The sequence below is a fragment of the Melopsittacus undulatus genome, chromosome 3, assembly GCF_012275295.1.
Source record: "Melopsittacus undulatus isolate bMelUnd1 chromosome 3, bMelUnd1.mat.Z, whole genome shotgun sequence".
In the NCBI taxonomy this organism is placed as follows: Eukaryota; Metazoa; Chordata; class Aves; order Psittaciformes; family Psittaculidae; genus Melopsittacus; species Melopsittacus undulatus.
Window position 1 is genome coordinate 114,568,432 of NC_047529.1, and position 18,337 is coordinate 114,586,768.

At 41.7% G+C, this 18,337-nt stretch overlaps 1 protein-coding gene across 1 annotated transcript in view; it reads right to left on the reverse strand.

Annotated features, from left to right (window-relative positions):
• PLB1 (phospholipase B1) overlaps positions 1-16,553 on the reverse strand; it is a 73,355-nt gene extending 56,802 nt beyond the window's left edge. Inside the window, exons 1-12 of the mRNA XM_034060795.1 lie at positions 16,490-16,553; positions 15,970-16,028; positions 14,695-14,735; positions 13,786-13,829; positions 12,786-12,870; positions 12,200-12,251; positions 10,999-11,079; positions 10,344-10,406; positions 9,007-9,089; positions 6,911-6,989; positions 6,162-6,266; positions 5,113-5,205 (exon numbers count right to left, since the gene is read on the reverse strand). Of these exons, the coding sequence (XP_033916686.1) occupies positions 5,113-5,205; positions 6,162-6,266; positions 6,911-6,989; positions 9,007-9,089; positions 10,344-10,406; positions 10,999-11,079; positions 12,200-12,251; positions 12,786-12,870; positions 13,786-13,829; positions 14,695-14,735; positions 15,970-16,028; positions 16,490-16,517 (813 nt within the window). The 5' untranslated portion in view covers positions 16,518-16,553. The remainder of the gene's footprint in view (positions 1-5,112; positions 5,206-6,161; positions 6,267-6,910; positions 6,990-9,006; positions 9,090-10,343; positions 10,407-10,998; positions 11,080-12,199; positions 12,252-12,785; positions 12,871-13,785; positions 13,830-14,694; positions 14,736-15,969; positions 16,029-16,489) is intronic.
• Positions 16,554-18,337: the final 1,784 nt, after the last annotated feature.

Consider the following 18,337-nt stretch of genomic DNA (forward strand, 5'->3'; position numbering starts at 1 on the left):
GAACCATCCCACAGGACATGGGACAACAGTGGTGTTTCTTGGTTAGGAATGAATTTCAGACAAGCATTAGACACTTGTGTGTTGTTGGGAGTTGGGTGATGAGAATGAATTTCCCCAGGAGGAAACTAATTCCAGATGGCTCAGAGACACTGTTCTCCCAGCAAAGACACACAGCTCCCATGCAGTAATGCTGCAAGGTCCCCCTCAGGAAATGGGGCACCAAGTCTGCATTGTGGTCACCTAAAACATTCCCTGAATTCCAGCACATTGGTCGTGCAGGCAAATTAGTGTGCATGTCTGCTCTGGTATTGTAGCAGTTTCTAAGTCAGTATAAACCCTTGAATGCAGAAGAGGGGCACAGGCAGCTTCCTGCAGCGCTGTTCCCATTCAGGTTCTTGCCTGGCTTCAGTTTCCATCTTGGTGTGGGATAGGGTTTCTGTTACACAAAAGAAGGCCAAACACAAAAGCAAGAGCTTCTTGACTAAATTCTTAGCACACATGAAGCTTTGCTCCGGGATGTATTTCCAGAGATAAAATTGCAGGCAATTGCCAAAATTAATCAATCAGGCTCTGTGGCAGATATTCAAGGCTGTCCAAGTAAACAACCAACCTCTCTCAGCTTTTCCTAGCTACACCATGTCATTTAGCTACTCAGTGACATTCAGCTGACTGTTCTGTGATGTGTTCAGCTAAGAATTGATTTGCTCCTAGCTAGCTAGTAATGTTACGGTAAAATATCCAGCCATGCCTAGGACAAGTCCTTAGCACTTGCTAGCTCAGCTAATTCTCAGTCAGAATGAAGTGCAGTACTACTGCCAACTGCCACTAGATTGTCAAGGTTCTGCCCTTTGGCCAATAAGCAGGTAATCATTTAAAGGAAAAGGCTTGTTCCAAGCCTCAGAACAAGGTAAGGGCAGCCTGGCAGACAGGAGGGGGAAGAGGGAAATTCTCTTCAGGCACCTCATTCTGCTGTGTTTGCTGCTTGGCAAGTCTTGATCTTGATTTCCTATCAGTTCCAAAATACTGCATTGTGGGTGGGTTGGTTTTGTATTTAAAGCAGTCAACATAAACCATTAGCTGGACTTCCCAGCAGAACTAGAGTGATTTTTGCCAGGTAAGGATACCTGCCAGTGCTTTTCACACTGAAAGCATCTTTCATGTCATCTGCTTTTGCAGCATGGCAGAACACCATCACAGGCAGACAAGGAACCATCCCAGAGAGGTGTTTTTGTGGTGTTTGCCAACTGCATTAATAAAATGTCATAAATCAAAGAGGAGGCAGAAAAACAGAGGGGAATCATACAATCGACCATAGGATACGAGGTTGGAAGAGACCTCAAGCATCATCTGGTCCAACATTTCTAGGCAAAGCATGACCTACAGTAGATGTTCCAGAATGCTGTCCACTCCTAATGCAGTCATCCTTAAAAGTACCACTTTATTTTGCTCATAGTTTTTCACCTCTGCTGTCCCAACAAAATGCTCCTAGCATTTAAAGTGGCAAGAGTAGTGGCAGCACACCAAAGAACAAGATTCTCAAGGACAATGCAAAATAAACAGAGGCAAAAATAAAGTCTATGCAGAAATAGGTTTGGGACACAAAAAGGAAGCAGAGGTAGAGAGGAAGACTCTTTTGATAGCAGAAAATGCAAATAAAGTATAATCTGAAAGGATAGGAGGAATTTGTTGCAAACTAAGTATCAGAATTTGAGAGGGCAGGAAAGAGTTACTAAACTTTAGAAGACAAATCCTGGCCCTCTCCCATGACACAGAGCCTGGACTTGGAGGAGGCAATATACCTATTTCACACTGGGGATGATACTCCATGTAAAGAATATTCAAGATGCTAGTATTGGATTCTGCATAAACTGAAATCTAAGATGCTGAACAGTAAGAGGCCATAGGAAAAAAAAAGATAAATAAGAGATATATTATGGACTTGGAAAACAATGAGTGCAAAGCACATAGAAGTAAATGAACTCTGATAAAAGAAAAGAACATTACTCAAAGCTGGAGGTCAGCTTTGATAAGCCCTAGAAAATGCATTAGCTCAGGCTGATCTATTGCCACAGTTGGATCTCAGAATCCAACAACTTTGGTTCAGTTGTCCCCCAGCAATTCCTGCTGGAGAGGCACAGAATGGGCTGGAAAACTGGTGGCACTGTGCTCCCTCTCCAGTTGGAAGCATTCACTGTCTGCATACAACTTATTCAGCATTGAATTTCAATAATTTGCTGATGGAAAAAACATGCTAAGCAGACATAAAGTGCCACTTTTCACAACAAATTGTATGTCCGTACTTTGTGTGGCTGGCTCCAAACTGGTTTCAATGTATTATCTGAAGGGGATATGCCACTGCTTTCTTGTGTCTTACAAATCATGTTTAGGTGATGGTAATTTTCTGATCTAGGTAAATACCCCAAACCCTGATGGTGACACTGAGGCATGGGCAGATAAGGTAACTCAGTTTCTTTACAGGTAACTGCCAGAACCAGAGGCAATGTTAAATTCACACTGCAGGAATCTGACTTTGGGTGTTTGCTTTGCTCATTCGACCAGCAAAACTGATTGCCAAGTGGGACTAAGGCAAAAGAAAGATAAAAAGACAACATGTATCATATTACATCTGTTTTATGATAGAAGAATGGATGTAGGAATTTTGGCATCATCATGAGGAATGTCACAGATAACAGCAAAAGAGATACCTGAATGCAGCATGGTTATTTCAAGGCTAAAGCTTCAACAGCTGATCAATTTTTAACTCTTTGGCTCCTACTAACTAACCAAAGTCCTACTAACTTTAACTAAAAGATAAAATCTCACCTCAATGCTCTGCAAGGTCATGGAGCAGATCCTTGGGAAAACTCTGTTAAGGCACATGGAAAATAAGGAGGTGACTGGTGACAGCTCACGTGGCTTCACAAAGGGCAAATAATGCCTGACGAATTTGGTGGCCTTCTACAATGGGATTACAATGGTGAACAAGGGAAGAGTGACTGACCTCATCTAACTGTACTTCTGCAAAGCATTTGACACTGTCCTGCATGACATCCTTGTCTCTAAACTGGACAGGTATGGATTTGAAAAGTGGAACACTCAGTGGATAAGGAGTTGGCTGGATGGTCAAACTCAAGAGAGTTGTGGTCAGCAGCTCAGTGTCCAAGTGGACACCAGTGACAAGTGATGGTCCTCAGGGGTCAGTATTGGGACAGGTGATGTTCAATGTCTTTGTGGATGACACGGACAGTGGGATTGAGTGCATCCTCAGCAAGTCTGCCGATGAGACCAAGCTGTGTGGCGCAGTTGACATGCTGGAGGGAAGGAATGCCAACCTGAGGGACCTTACAGGCTTTAGAAGTTAGCCTGTATAAACTTAATGAACTTCAACAAGGCCAAGTGCAAGATCCTGCAACTGGGTTGGGACAATCCTAAGCACAGATACAGGAGCATGACCAGCAGGTCAGAGGTGATTCTTCCCCTCTACTCCACCCTTATAAGACCACACCTGAAGTCCTGTGTACAGCTCTGGAGCCCCAGCACAAGAGTGATGTGGGCCTGCTTGAGCTGGAACACCCTTCCTATGGAGACAGGCTGAGAGAGGTGAGGTTGTTCAGCCTGGAGAATGCTCCAGGGAGACCTTTCTGGAGAGGAACATTTTACAAGGATATGTAGGGATAGGACAAAGAGCAATAGGTTTAAACTGAAAGAGGGGAGATTTAGATAAGATATTAAGAAGGAATTCTTTACTGTGAGGGTGCTGAGGCGCTGGCACAGGGTGCCCAGAGGAGCTGTGGCTGCCTCATCCCTGGCAGTGTTCAAGGCCAGGTTGGATGGGGCTTGGAGTAACCTGCTTCAGTGGAAGGTGTCATTATCTGTGGCAGGAGGTTGAAATCAGATGAAATTTAAAGTCAATTCCAACCCAAACCAGTATGATCTTTTATTAACATGACTGTATATGGCTCTTCTAGCAATATTATTGGGTTGAATAAAAGCTTCTCCTGAAAACCCTGCTTCTTTAAATGATCAAGGCTACGATATCATTACTACTGCCAGACTTGGCAACAAACGAAACAAGAACATGCCAATCTGCATGGATGTATTTTTAAATGCGGTTCACTAAAAGGCAGTTGCAGTATAGACTTTTTTTCTTCATCCTTAAGATAATTTGGACAGACACAGGAATAGTAAGTGCTCTGAAATGAAAATCTTATCAACATTTGGACTGCAACACAAGCAAGAAGTCTTATATCTTCAGTCTAACTTAAATGGCTCTGGTGAACCCAAAACCATGCGCCTGCTTTCTGTCCCACTCATACTGAAAAGCAACTCCTGTTTCTTCACTTGCCCCCACCATCCATTTTAAAACACAAATCCCTGCAGGTTAGGGATGTATATGCATTCACTCAGTGACACACAGAAGTGCTGTGTGTCAGCAGCTCAGGTGGGCACAAGAAACAGCCTCCTAGAGATTTGGTCATTGTGTTCAGGATTGAGTGGAGAGCTGGATGGCCCATGGTCCTTTCAGACACCCTCTCTCACCCATTAGAAGGCACTGCTTTCCTCAGCTGGGTAGGACACCCACCTCTTGAGGAGGTGACAGGAGTTCCTCAAGGCTATCACCTTTTTGCTATGAGCAACAGCAGCTGAGGCATGATGGTTAAGAAGGAGGCAATGGTAAGAGACTTGTTAGTAAAGGCAGTGGAATGCATCCAGGACAGAGAATATAAAAGAGTATTATCACTATAATTTCAGGTTAGAATGAGCCTCACTTGTCACTGTGCTGCCCTGTCACAGCGGTTAAACTAGCAAAAGAAGGGTTTGCCACAGCTCATTTACTCCATGAGACTTCCCAAAGGGCTACTTTGGAAACCTTTCTAAAAAGCTCTTCATAGTAAGTAGCAGCCACAGAACAGCAAGAGATTTGTCTTGGGAGCACAAGGCATTTAGCATTATTTGAGATCAGTCTCCCTGCACAGCTTAGGATAGCACTCATGGGGAGTTTCTTTCCTATATTCTTCATTCCTCTGCCTATTTGCTATCAAAGCCTGGCTAGTGTGGAGCTGCTACTGCATACTAAGCTCAGTAAGCAACAGTGTCTGTGGTACTGCTCACCATGTTGTTCCAGAGGCCCAAAGCCATGATGGTGTAAACTTCTTCCAGAGTTTCCACTTGTGTCTTTGAAGTGGTACTGAAAGCATCCCTGCCCTGAAAGAGAAAGTATTTTGAGCATTAGAAAACACTTAAGAGTATAGAAAGATGAGATATTCCACAGAAGAAGTCTCAATCCATGAAACAATATTCATATCCACAAGAATATCAATCTCTGGTACTCTCATTAAACCACTTGTTGCCGATCTCAGCTACTATTGGTGCATTAAGACAGAACAAATGGTTGTCTTGTAAACAACTGCTGTGCCTACCACTGTAAGGCAGCAGTGAGGGAACTGCACATCATCAGGACAAGACAACCAGAGCAGCAGCAAAGCAAAACCATGATAGTGACATACAGGCGATGAGGGAAACACGCAGATGTGATCACATGAATGGTTTGAAATAAACAACACTCCTTATAGTTAACACTTACATGCATTGAAAAAGTGGAAACAGGCAGAACTTGCATTAAGAGATCGTGCTTATTTTTAAATGAAAGTGACTGTTGGAAGAGTTTGGAAGATTATACATGGTGGCCTGCAGGTGTTAGATCAGAAGAAATACAGAATTTACCTATGACATAACCTTAATCTTACCCCACACACACTCACACCCATTTTTAAATAGTTCTTGTTACCCACTTTCTGCCTTTGTTGCCAAACACACACAAGCATAGTCAGGGATGAAAATGCTGATGACTACAAAGATATAGATAAAACTATCAACACTGACAGTTTCCTGACACTCGTGACCTAGTCTACAGAGGTGTCATGACTTGATTTCTGCAGGAATACTGCATTCAAAACCATGAGATCTCTGACTGGTGCTGTTGGAAGCAAATTCTGCTCTCAGGACCCCTGTGTCTGATCCTGAAGTGTGTTCTTCATGTGCCTGACTGACCTTATCTTCTAGCATTACACATAGCCTAGACAGGAAAGAGGTATCTGAATAGTGCACTGAATCTCAGCAGGTACAAGCTAGAAAGAATGGAGCAACTCAGATTTACTCACTGGTCTAAGCAGCAGATTTATTTCTTGGAGGGAAGGCTGCAGAATGACAGTGAAGTCATCCTTGTGATCAAACCACTTGGACTCCAGAAGTTTTTCCCAAGCATCCTGAATAAACAAACATTTAACCAGATAAGTATTATCAGGTAAAGTGTAATATGTGTGCAATTTGCCAGGGCTTAAAGATTATCCCCATGCCTAGTAAGCCACAGTCATAAAATTGTGTAATCCAGAACAAAGACAGTATTTTAATGAAATCTTAAACAATAATTGGAAACTCCTTGTAGCTGTGAGAAAGCTACACTAATATACCATAATCTGAGGGAGCAGGAGGCTTAGCAAGGCAATGAAATATCATGCTTATTGCTTCCCCATCATTTTTAAAAGGAATTCCAGCCATCCCTATTAGTCTTAACAGAAGGTTTCCCTTTACTAAACCATGTGGCAGGTTACTGGCCAAGATGGATCATTTCTTTGATGGGATATGACAAATCCTAGGTTGCCAAAAAGCTATATAGTAATTAGAAACTTCAATAGATACTAAGATCACTCAGGTATAGAGAGAACTTATCTCCAGTATTCCTGATTTAAGATATAGGGTCAGGATTGCTGTGGACTTGTGGTTAAAAGGCTGTTACTCAACTTCTTCACTGCTATTCCTCCCTTTACTCCTCACTTCAATCCAATCAGGAAAATGAATAGACAAGTCTAGCAATATGAGAACCAAACAACACAGAAGATGCCATACATACATAATAGGACCACCTCAATATGTTCTCATCTAATGGGGAGTGTTCACCAGCACAATTGCATTGATTCCTGCCTGGATTGCTGCAGAAAAGAATGAAAAACATTATAAACCTCTGATAAACACAGAACTTCCTATTTTTTTATATAAACATAGAATAATCTACATTTCTAAATCCAGAGCTTGTATTCTTGCTTTGAAAACCTATTCAGATGACAAATACACCAGGCTTGGATTAGCACAGGGTCTTACAAACTAGCAGCATGTTCAGGCTTAAAATAGCAGCAGCAGTATGTTTCAAACACTTCCCTCTCTGTAGTCACATAGGAAAACTGAACACACTCAAAGCACTTCCACACGAACTTTTGCCTTGGTAACAGCCACAAGACCTGCATCTAGAAATGTGAATGGGAGCTCAGTGTTGTAAAAGCTTATATATGCTAAAGGATAGCCAGGCACCGTCAGGCAGCTAACTAGTCTCAGCCAGATTTCTAACCTGCAAGGTGAGATGTGCATGTGAGATATTTCTGCAGCTAGCTGGAAAACTCAGACCTCCCAAGGCTGTAGACAGGAACAAATATGATACATCTAAGAATAATATCCAGCAAAGATATACTCAGTTGAAATTGCCTGGATGCTTTGGAATCATGGAATATCAGCCACTGCTGCCCTCTTGGACTCTTGAAATCTCATCTTTTGGCACTTGCTTATGTTTTTGCTCAAAGTACAGTTCGAAATGAAGTCTTGATAGCCAAATGCCAAGCCCTTTATCTGGGAGACAATCTGGGCCTGAGGCACAGATGAATCCAGGAGTTTACCAAACCATAAAAGTACAAGGCTTTCAAACTGGTAGAACTGTTCCACCAGATAAACACAGCATAAGACCATGCTGACAGTGAGAAAGCAAAATGCCTTTAGTTGAAAAGGAAACATAAAAACTGCTCAGAGGAAAAAAGATCAGATCTATTTAATTTTACTTTTTAAGGCCTTCAACATATGGCAAGGCCCATATTCCTAAATCTATCTTTTCTACCTCTTATCTACCTGTCTCACATTTTGCCCCTTAGTTCAGGAGAAATAAGCTAGGATGCTGCACACAGTCACTCTCAACAAGGAAAGCTTCAGTTCTGCTTATACTTGTTGCTAAGCACATGGTTACACAGCAGCCAGACCCATTCCTTGATTGACGGAATGTATCCGGGGTTGTATACATGCAAAGCTTGTGAAACACTTCAGAATGACTGTATTAGTACATATGGTGACTTATGCCACAGGCACAGGAAAAAAAATGCCTGTGGAGTAAGATGGAGTGTAATCTCATCAGCTGTAAACTACTCCATCATTACTGTCCATGTACACACTCTATACTAAACTGGGACATAAGCTACCACACTATTGTTACAAGGTACTGAGAAAGGAAGATGGCTGAAACCATCTAAGTGTGCAGTTACCATAAGGAGCTAACAAATTGGATGCACACCATCCTACCATACCTTAAGCCCTAGAAGTAGTTTTCACATAGCCTGACAATGTGCTTAGACTGATTATTCCTTTACTGAAGGCTGATTCCTAAACTTTTAAAGAGCCTTTGGAATTTTTTACTCTAGAGTTACAGGGCAGAAGTAGCATTGACTAAAGAGCTGAGTGTAGGTAGATTGTGCAGACTTGTGACCATAATCACAGACAGTACTGGGTCTGTCTGGGATGGAGCTAACTTCTTACACAGCAGCCCATATGGTGCTGTATTTTGGATTTGTGGCTAAAACTGTTGACAACACACCAATGCTTTGGCTGTTACTGAATGGAGATTGTACAACGTCAAGGCTTTCTCTTCCCACCCTCAATTCTGACCCAATACTTAAACATACGCTATCAGGCTTGGCATGATTAAGGCACCTGCTCTTCCTAGTAGAAATATACCTTGCAGAGAGATTGTCAGAAACAAAGTAGAAACAGAAAATCTTTATCATACTTCTGTATTAAGGGCAGAAAAACTGTTCAGAAGACTCTACCTCAATTATAAAGTCAATATGTATACATAGCTATGAGCCTGAGTACTAGCAGGAGAGAGTGTCAAGCACTTAAAGAAACCTCTATTACCTGACATTACTGTAATCTTGGCATGCAAGAGATGAAGCTGTAAGCTCAGTGGAGTCCACTAGATTTACAAAGGCCCTGGGAACCTGCAGTAGCAAAGTAATAATTAATCCCATTATATTTACAGCTGAAGATCAGCAAGTAGTAATAATGATAAATTACACCTACAGCTTCACGTGTATTACCTCTGGCCTGAGATTCTGCCTGCATAAAATCAATGAACGACGTCTTTACCACTTCCATTCTGAACCCTGCTCCTATGCCTGCCACCTAGAATACTGTTGCACGTCATTCACAAAAAACCTTGTGAGCATGACTTCTTGACCGAGACCCAGCAATTCATTGTACACAACTAAAGTGGCCACCAGCCAATTTAACTGAACTCAGATGATCTCGGAACTACCATTTTTGTGGCAACATACCAATACAAAGCTGGGGGTGAAACATCCTATGTAATAACACAAGCACTCGCGCATCCCACCCCACCTCTCCCTGAAGCAGAAAGCAGTTTTCCATTTACATAATGATATTTCACTTGTACAAGTGCACATAAACACTCTGGATGTAATAGTGGAGAGAATCTGGAGACAACGTGTGGGTGGAACTTCACCCATACACAACAGTTGCTGAAATCAGTCAGAGAAATGAGTGGTTGTGGCTTAATGCAATCAAACTGCAGCAGGTTTAGCGGATCCTTTAGTCCTTCAGTCCAGCAAAACAAAATGCTTGGAAAATGCTATTGAATACTTCAGGTAAACAGTTCATAGTCTGCTTTAGTAGTGATATATCTGTATGTAGTCTACTATTCATCGGTAGACTAAAACACAGAGCATTTCCCAGAAATCCTTCCAGAGAACAGATAATTCTGAACTCTCCCAGCTTGAAAACCTTTAGAAGTGCAGAGATCTTAAAATGAACACATAATAGGAAAAAAGATCTATTAAACATGTTTTTAATGGGTGCTTTCCCTGCTCCATTAAAGTCATCACCTAGTTAGCAGCCTGTACACTGTCTAGGTAGCTCTACACATCCAATAATTAGCTACCAATTCTTTTCACAAGCAGACCCATTAAACATGAATGGCTTTCAGACCTAGACAGATATACTCCATTTTTCATAGAAATAACTTTAACACCCCCCAAAAAGTGAATGGTACATCAGCTTGTGTTGCAAAATGAAGCTGTTACCCATCTGTTCTTATAAAAGTTAGTGACAATGAATGGAACAAGTGGACTGGAGTCAAAGAGACTGGTTTTTAAGTCAGTGGTACAAACCCTAGTCCAGCAAGGACTGGGGAAATTCAAGGATTCAGGTATTCAGGATTGATGAATAAATCTTACCCTTTTATACAAAAAATCCAAGACAGTTTTAAGCTCTTCCAGGTTGTCCAACAAGCAGCTCTTCTGTAAATGAGGTAAGAAATGCCATCAAAACTAGTAGAAAAAACAAAGTTCTCAATCTGCCAAAAGTCACAAACCCTGTGTGTTGAGCTGTGTACTGGAAGGTTACCAATGACCACTACATTCAGGATTCAACCTTAGTCAGCACCAAGAAGAAAGCATGGAACCAGTTTTGCAGTTTAACTGCCTATAATTAGACAACATTAAAAACTACAGGGGTGGGGAAGAAAAGCTTCTATAGACTTGAAGGTTGGTAAGAGTTGTTCTCCTAAGGCATCTCAGACTTGAGATTACAAATTGAATGCAGATGTTTACAAATACAAAGCACATCATCCCAGGCAGTGTTCAAGGCCAGGCTGAACAGAGCCTTGGGCAACATAGTCTAATGTGAGACATCCCTGCCCATGGCAGGAGGGTTGGAACTGGATGATCTTAAGGTCATTTCTAACCATAACTATTCTATGATTCTATGTGCAGGGAGCTGAAATCACTGGGTTTTAATCATCCCAAACGTAGCAACTCTTTTGGTTCATTATGGCAGAGAGCAGACTTAACTACCTGCGTTGACTGCTAAACTACCCCATTAAAAGCTTACCATTTGTGTGGAGGCACAGGAAGAACATTCAGCACTAAAAAACACAGTGATCAGTTTCCAGTCATTTTGGAAGTCCATCATCTGGGAAGAAAAAATAAATTAAAGAAATTGAAGGAACAGGACAATAAGAAACCTGTTTGATATTTTCCTTTCTCACATATTTGTTATGGCTTTGAATCAGCAAGACCAAGCAGTAGCCCATGGCCCAGCCCTGGCTCTCCTGATCCCTTCCATTTGACAAGCCATCCAGCTCTTCCCTAGAGGAGACAGTAAATGCTGCAATTAAAGCTGTCAACTATAAAAATGCCAGGATAGAGCCAGAAATTCCTTCTGCCATCAGGGAGTCTATTTGAGAAGAACATACACAGCTTAGCACAGAGCTTAATGCTGCTTCTTTCCATCAGTGTCACAGCTTGCTGACAGGGTGAACATTCCTGAAGACTGGAGAGAAAAGCTGAGCACTAGAGCCCTGCTCAGCTGTTTATTAGGCAGTTCTGGCCAATCCTAAGGAGCTTGAGTTCGAACCACTCAGTTCCCCAAATGTATGCCAAGTCCATGTACAAACAGTCCAATGGGCTCCTGTAGAGCAGAATTGCCTTGCCAATTACATTTTCCCATTATGTCAAGGCCATTTTACAGAAGAAATTGCCTCAAGGTTAAGAATAAAAGAAAAAAGAATGCATAAAACTGTGGGATGTGATTTACAAAGCATTCGGCCATGAGTAATAATTCAAAATCTCACCAGCGTCAAGCACTGACACCAGCCAAACCATATCTAGGTCTTTTCTGTCTTTCTTGAAAATATGACCCTAAAAGACCAAGAGGAAACTGAAGAGACGAATACTGAGAATTGAGTTTGGGTGTTGACTTCCCAGAAACACTGGCACCATTAGAGAGTGTAGCTAGCAGAGGTCTCACATCCTTAATCAAAAGAAGGCAAACGTATTGGCTTCCCTACCAAGCACTTCAGCCACTGATAATCATAAACCAGGTGGGATACTTTTGAGAACAAATCTCTTTAATTGAAAGGTACAGAACTGAACCTTATTTACAATAGAAAGACCAAAGTGCATTAACCTCAAGAAATGGCATTTTCTATTTTGAAGAGACTTTTAAGTGCTCTCGGAGTATTTAATCACATTTCTCCCTTTTTTCTGCTTCAACACCAAACTCTCTGGATTGTCCTGTGCTTTAAACAAACCTGATTCTCTTTCATGAGCTTCACTATTTCTTCAGCTTGATGCAGGAGGTCTCTGAAAAGCAGAAAGGAAAAGAGAAGCTATGAAGGCATCGCTAAATGTAAAGCTTTGGCTGATTTTTACCATTAAATCAAGCAACATTTGAGACTTCAGGTGGGACTAATCTTTTCTCTCTTAAATGTGTTAAGATTAGGCACCTGTCTGTGCTACACAGAGAGCCTGGAGTGATTAGCTCATATTCAGGCATCTCGCTTTCAGACATGTGCACTTAGATATAAACAGCAGACGTGGATTGGTAGGCACATATCTAATTCTATTTGATCCAAGAAAACTGTTTTACAGCTATAAAGACAGAGACCTTTAAGTTAGGTGATCCAGACCTCAAATTGCACAGTGAGCTTTGCTTCTTCTGCCTCCAAGAGGTGACAATTGAGCCACAGTGGGGGGGTCTGCCCCTGGAGTGTCTGTGCAGCCTCTGCCACCACTGAATATACTGGGTGTCCAGTGAATTGCTGCAGTGTAAAAGGCTTCCACCCTACCCTTTGCCAGCTGCAAATCAAGTGCCCAGTGAAACACCCTCAGACTCACGTGGCTTGACTGTTTGGTGTCGCTCCCTTTGTGCCAAGCAGAGGAGACTGGTGTAGGACCGAGGGATTAAAACTGCTAATGAGAGCTGAAAGACATACACAGGTTAGGTGATTTCTGCACACAAGGGACTGTTACTCTGCCGTTTCACTATAAACACAAGCCAGAAAATATGAAGTCTGAGGATCTCTTGGTAGGCATTAAAGCCCCTCTGCAACTCTTCTTGGTGGTTTTGTTCCTCACCTTCTGAAGTGGAGGTTTGGAGCCCGAGTTTGCCTTCAGACTCAGATCAGTCAGAAACCTCCATCCCCCATCTCTCATGTCTGCCACAAGAGGTGTAGGTGGTTTTAAATACAGGCAGCTCTAGGTATGAAGGCACTGGAAAGGTCTACCTGGAGACAGCCTCCTGCAGTGCTGTCATGCCTGGCTTTAAATCCCTTTCAAAGGGAAACGGAGGTGATGTGAAGACACTGACAAGAAGGTTTTGAGAGGAGAATCCTTGAGCTATCACAAATCAACATTCCAGTGGACCTGAAGGTTTTACTTGCAACACCCTCCAAGCAAGTCCAGGCTGCCTTCAGAGCCAGCTGGAACCAGCTGAATGATGAATAATTCATTTATGTAGTGCATCTATGGCAGCCCAAATGTAAATCCTGAACACATGGCAGCAGGAAGGGTACTGGATAGGCAAACCCACACAAGATTTCTCTGGACTAGCATGGACAGCAAGCACACACCAGCAGAAACTGTGGCATGGGTAGTAGCAGCAGCCCAAAATATCCTGTTGGTCATGTAAGATTCCTGCAGCACTCCTATTATAATCATATAATATAATATCACTGCTGTTTTTGTACTCAGAGAGGCTCTTTAAAGCCAGCACAGATAACCCAGCCTGACTGTACTCATGTACCCCAAGTATATTGTCCCTTAGGCTTCCCTTACACCCCTGTCAGCAAGCTGTTCAATCAATTGGCTCCATTTTCAGTGCAGCAGCAAGACGCACCTGCTAAAGTTTCCACGCTCACTTCGAGGAGGCTCTTTCCTGTGCTATAGAAAAGGAAGAGAAAACAGGAAGTTGCTGTTATTCCATTTCTCAAAGAAGAAATCATGTTACAGCACAGCCTCAATTTCTTATTAGCTATGCTACAGCTCAGAATGGGTGCTCCCTGCAGCTGCTGAAACTGAGAATGGGGACTTTCTTTGCCCAAAACTATCATGTCATCAGCTACTGCTGAGTAAGGACACAGCGTTCGATCCCAAATTTTGTGTCCCTACACTATGTATGTTGCAGTAATTGTGCTTATGCATAGGCACAAGTGATGCAGGGAGCTCTCTGTGTGCACCCACATACACATGGGCACAGATGTTTAATCTTTTAGTCTTTTAAAGTTCATCCGTGCAGGACCAAATCCTCATCTGGAATGCTGTGACCCACAAGAGCTACACAGACTTGCATCTACAAGGTTTAGCCATATATTCACTCGTTGATCTAGATCTTCTAAGGGGGCATGAAAGATGAAAATGAGGTAAAGCTTGTCCATGAAGCACTGGGAATAATTCAAGCAGAGGACAGGGTGTCAGGACTCCTAGGTGCTTTCTTTGCTGTAATAAATCCCTCCCTTCTGGTCTCTGACTAGTGAATGATGATATTTACTACTTAGGATTCATCATGCAGCAATGATTCCTAATCAAGGTTATTGCAACCCTAAGGTAGTTCTATAGCTTGCAAACTAGAAAGGATTTCTGTTAACCAAGGACTGACAAGGATCTGGCATCTTAAAATGCTTTATGTCTTACACAGACTTCCTCCTCCTAGAAAACAATAATAATTTTGCTTGGGAGTAATTCCTGCACTGTGATACTGCATAAATTAGTATCATGACACTTGTCAATGCCAACAAATGATTGTTACCTTTGGAGTAAATCCTCATGATGTAGACCAGATCCTGGTGTCTGTGAAAAAACAAGCAAGAAGAATAGCATTAAGCAAAGGGTAAACTAGCTCTACATACAGTACATGTATACATACCCCTACCATAATCCACTTCTGTATAGGTAGCATTGTTTTCTACATAGTCTTCTCCATCATGCTGTAGTTACACACACACTTATTTTCCAGAGCTTCCTTATTACAGTGTATTTTCATAGCCTAGTAATCCTTTCTTAGTTGCTACTTTCATTAATTAATGTATTACACATGGCTTAAAATTAAATTTGTCTAGCTGAACACAAATTCAGTCAAATGAAATGCTGCTCTAAGCTAAATTTCTCAGGATCTCCTCCTTTTCAACAAGGGACATTACCAGAATTCATTTAGCTAATTTACAGGGATGGTACTCAGCCAATATGGGGTCTATTAAAAAACCACTGAACATAACAGAGGAACGTCATTGATTCCAGATGGTCTGTGGAGAAGACAGTGACAGAAATGTTTGCTCTAGGAAAGTAGAGATTCCTTAAAAGAAGATCATTTATATGGTTTTTTATGGCACTATCCACATCCAACAAAGAAATACATTAGTCCAAAGAAAACCAAACCCTTCTATACTTCTCTAAGGATTGAGAGCTGTGGTTAAATGCTTTTAATTGGGCCTCAGATCTATTTCTGATATGCATTTCCAACTATTAAGATAAGTAAAGATCAACCAAATCTGACTGTATTAGAACAGGCAGAAGAACTTTACCCACTGATTTATGCATCAGAAATGCATCTTTGTGGTTCTTATAGACCTTCTGCCTTCTAGAGAGGAAACCAGTTTCTATGGAAAGCATTTCAACAGGATGGAAAATCTACTGCAATTCTTGATAATTTGTTCTATTGGTGATCAGCAAGATTATACTTTTTTCCAGTTTGAATTTCCCCAGCTTCCTCTTCCAGTCAATTGATCTGTTATACTCATCATTAGGAAAATCCAAGCAATTTCATCAAATACTATGGCTCTCTGCAAGAGCACTGTGATCACATTTCCTCCTGCACGAAGTCAGCTGGCTATTTTTAGTCTCAGGTTGTACTGGAACACTGAACAGCAGGTATTTCCAGTCATTTGTCACCAGAAGCCTTTGAAGTCTATGGAAAGATTCAAGTCCTGAATGCCCTAACTGTGACCCCAAACTACATCATCAGCTCACTTCACCATCATAGGGGAGGAAATGGGTCATGTTTAGCACGCTTCCCGCTTGTACTTACTCTTTGCAAACTTCCTATAGCAGTGACTGTTTTAATGTCAGCTGGCCTCAGAGTATGAACTGAAGAAAAGTGAAAGACATCAGGTTAAAAAAGAGCTGTAATCTTAACAGAAAATTACATTCACCAGTATATTAAAACATAACAAAATTGATTAAAACTTAAGTCCATACTGATTGTTTCCAGTTTTAAATCAGTCAGAGAGAATGAGAAACTTAGGCATTCAATAAATACTTTGGGTACTTAGGTGCACTGAAATGCTCAACCATCAAGCAAGAAGAGGTCACAGAACACTGCTGTGAATAACTGAAGTAACAGTAGTTACTCAGTTAGCAGCTGAAGAAACTAAGGTAGAAAAGCAATTATGATTAGAACAACAACTACAGAAACTGTAGAATATATCTCCACTTAAACCTCACATCCCACATATATGCATCCCCTCAAAGAGCTGATTTCTCCCCCAGCCCATTCTCAAATGATTTGGGGAGGTAAAGCTTCTACAAGGATAACATCAAACACAAACCTGAAGATGCAGGGGTCTCGGGTAGCATCACCTGCTCACATGAAAGCTGGAAGCTTCTTATAGCCTTTGACATAAACAAAGAAATAGGATTGATTGTTTAGATCTCACAAGGAAATCTGCAAAAGAAAGGATCCCATAGGCTCCATCTTTACACACTACCAAGCTCTTATTCATATAACTACAGTTTTAAAGAACAAAACCCAACGAAACAAACAAACAAACCCAGTTTTTTTACTTATTAATACAGAACTTGGTCTAAGCAAACAATGAAATGTGCTGAACATAACCTGCTGCATCCATTGCTGTAAATGCTGAGTGCTTAATCTGAAAGATGTCATAAGGACAGCTACTGCATGCATCTTCACATGCCAAGGGATGCCCAATGGATGCAACAAAAAGCCTCATCTCCAGTAGGCAACAGGAAAGGCAGAAGGAATCAATTCTTGCTCCTTGACAGGTGGCAAAATTTCCAGGTGATCATGAAAGCACTAAAGAGGTGGGGGAAAAGAGCTGCTTTTGGGACAAGAATGTGAGTGATGTTTTTCACCCAGCATGACAGACATCTCAGTACAACTAGGAATACTATTCAATTATAGAATGGTTTGGGTTAAGAGACCTTAAAGATTATACAGTTCCAATCCCCCTACCATAGGCAGAGACACCTTCCAGTAGAGCAGGTTGCTTAAAGCCCCATTCAGCCTGGCCTTGAACAATGCCAAGGATGGGGCAGGAACAGCTTCTTTGGGCACCCTCTGCCAGTGTCTCACCAACCTCACAGTAAAGAATTTCTTCCTAATACCTTATCTAAATCTCTCCTTTTTCATTTTAAAGCCATTGCTCCTTGTCCTGTCCCTACAAGCCCTTGTAAAAAGTCCCTCTCCACATTTCTTGTAGGCCCCTTTAAGCCAATGGCAGCAGCCCTAAGGTCTCCCCAGAGCCTTCTCTTCTCCAGGCTGAACAGCCCCAGCTCTCTCAGCCTGCCTCCAATGTGCATCAATCCAACTGCCCATGTCACTGACAAAATGTTGAATAGCACCAGTCCCAATATCAACCCCTCATCCACCAAGTGGTCCATTTGTCTAATCCAGGCCTCTCCAGTTATAGAGACAAGGATGTTTTGTGGGACGGTGTCAAATGCCTTGCATAAATCCAGGTGAATGACATCTATGTGAGTACAGATATGGCCCAACATCTAGTACTTTAAAGAGAGATGAAAGACAACCTCCCTGAGGTGCCTTGGCTAGGGCTTCCCTTGTCACTATGACCATACTAGGTGACCATCTTTGCTATGTAATGGCAAAATCTACACCGCAACAAGGACCACCACAGTCCCCACACATCCCCTTAGTCCCCAGTAGAAGGAATTAAATGGTGCACACACTTTGCACCATTTTAGCACACAGAAGAGTTTAATCTTGTGTTTCTAAAAGAGCAACAGAGTATCTAGGAACAAGTGCTAACCACAACTACCTACATACAGGATATACAACCTAATACCAAATGTTGCTCTGAGAAGCCTTGATTTCCTGATCAGGTACTGTAATCTTGCAGCTGCTGTATCGCATTGCTGAGTCATTTGCTTTGCATTTATTCTTTGCAGAATCAAACAGTTTAGAGCACCAAGATGTACTTTTGATTCTTCTGCCTGCCTCAGAGGAAGCAACAGCTAGAGAGGTGATGACAGGTACTGAATAAAGGAAGAAAAGAACCATACTCATACTTTACCTTTAGTTTCCCCCATTCTTCCAGATGATCTGCATTACCTTAAAAACATTAAAAGAATTAGCTGCCTTTTTTTCCCTTAAAGAAAAAAAACAGTTCAGAAGATTTAATATACTAGAATAAGCT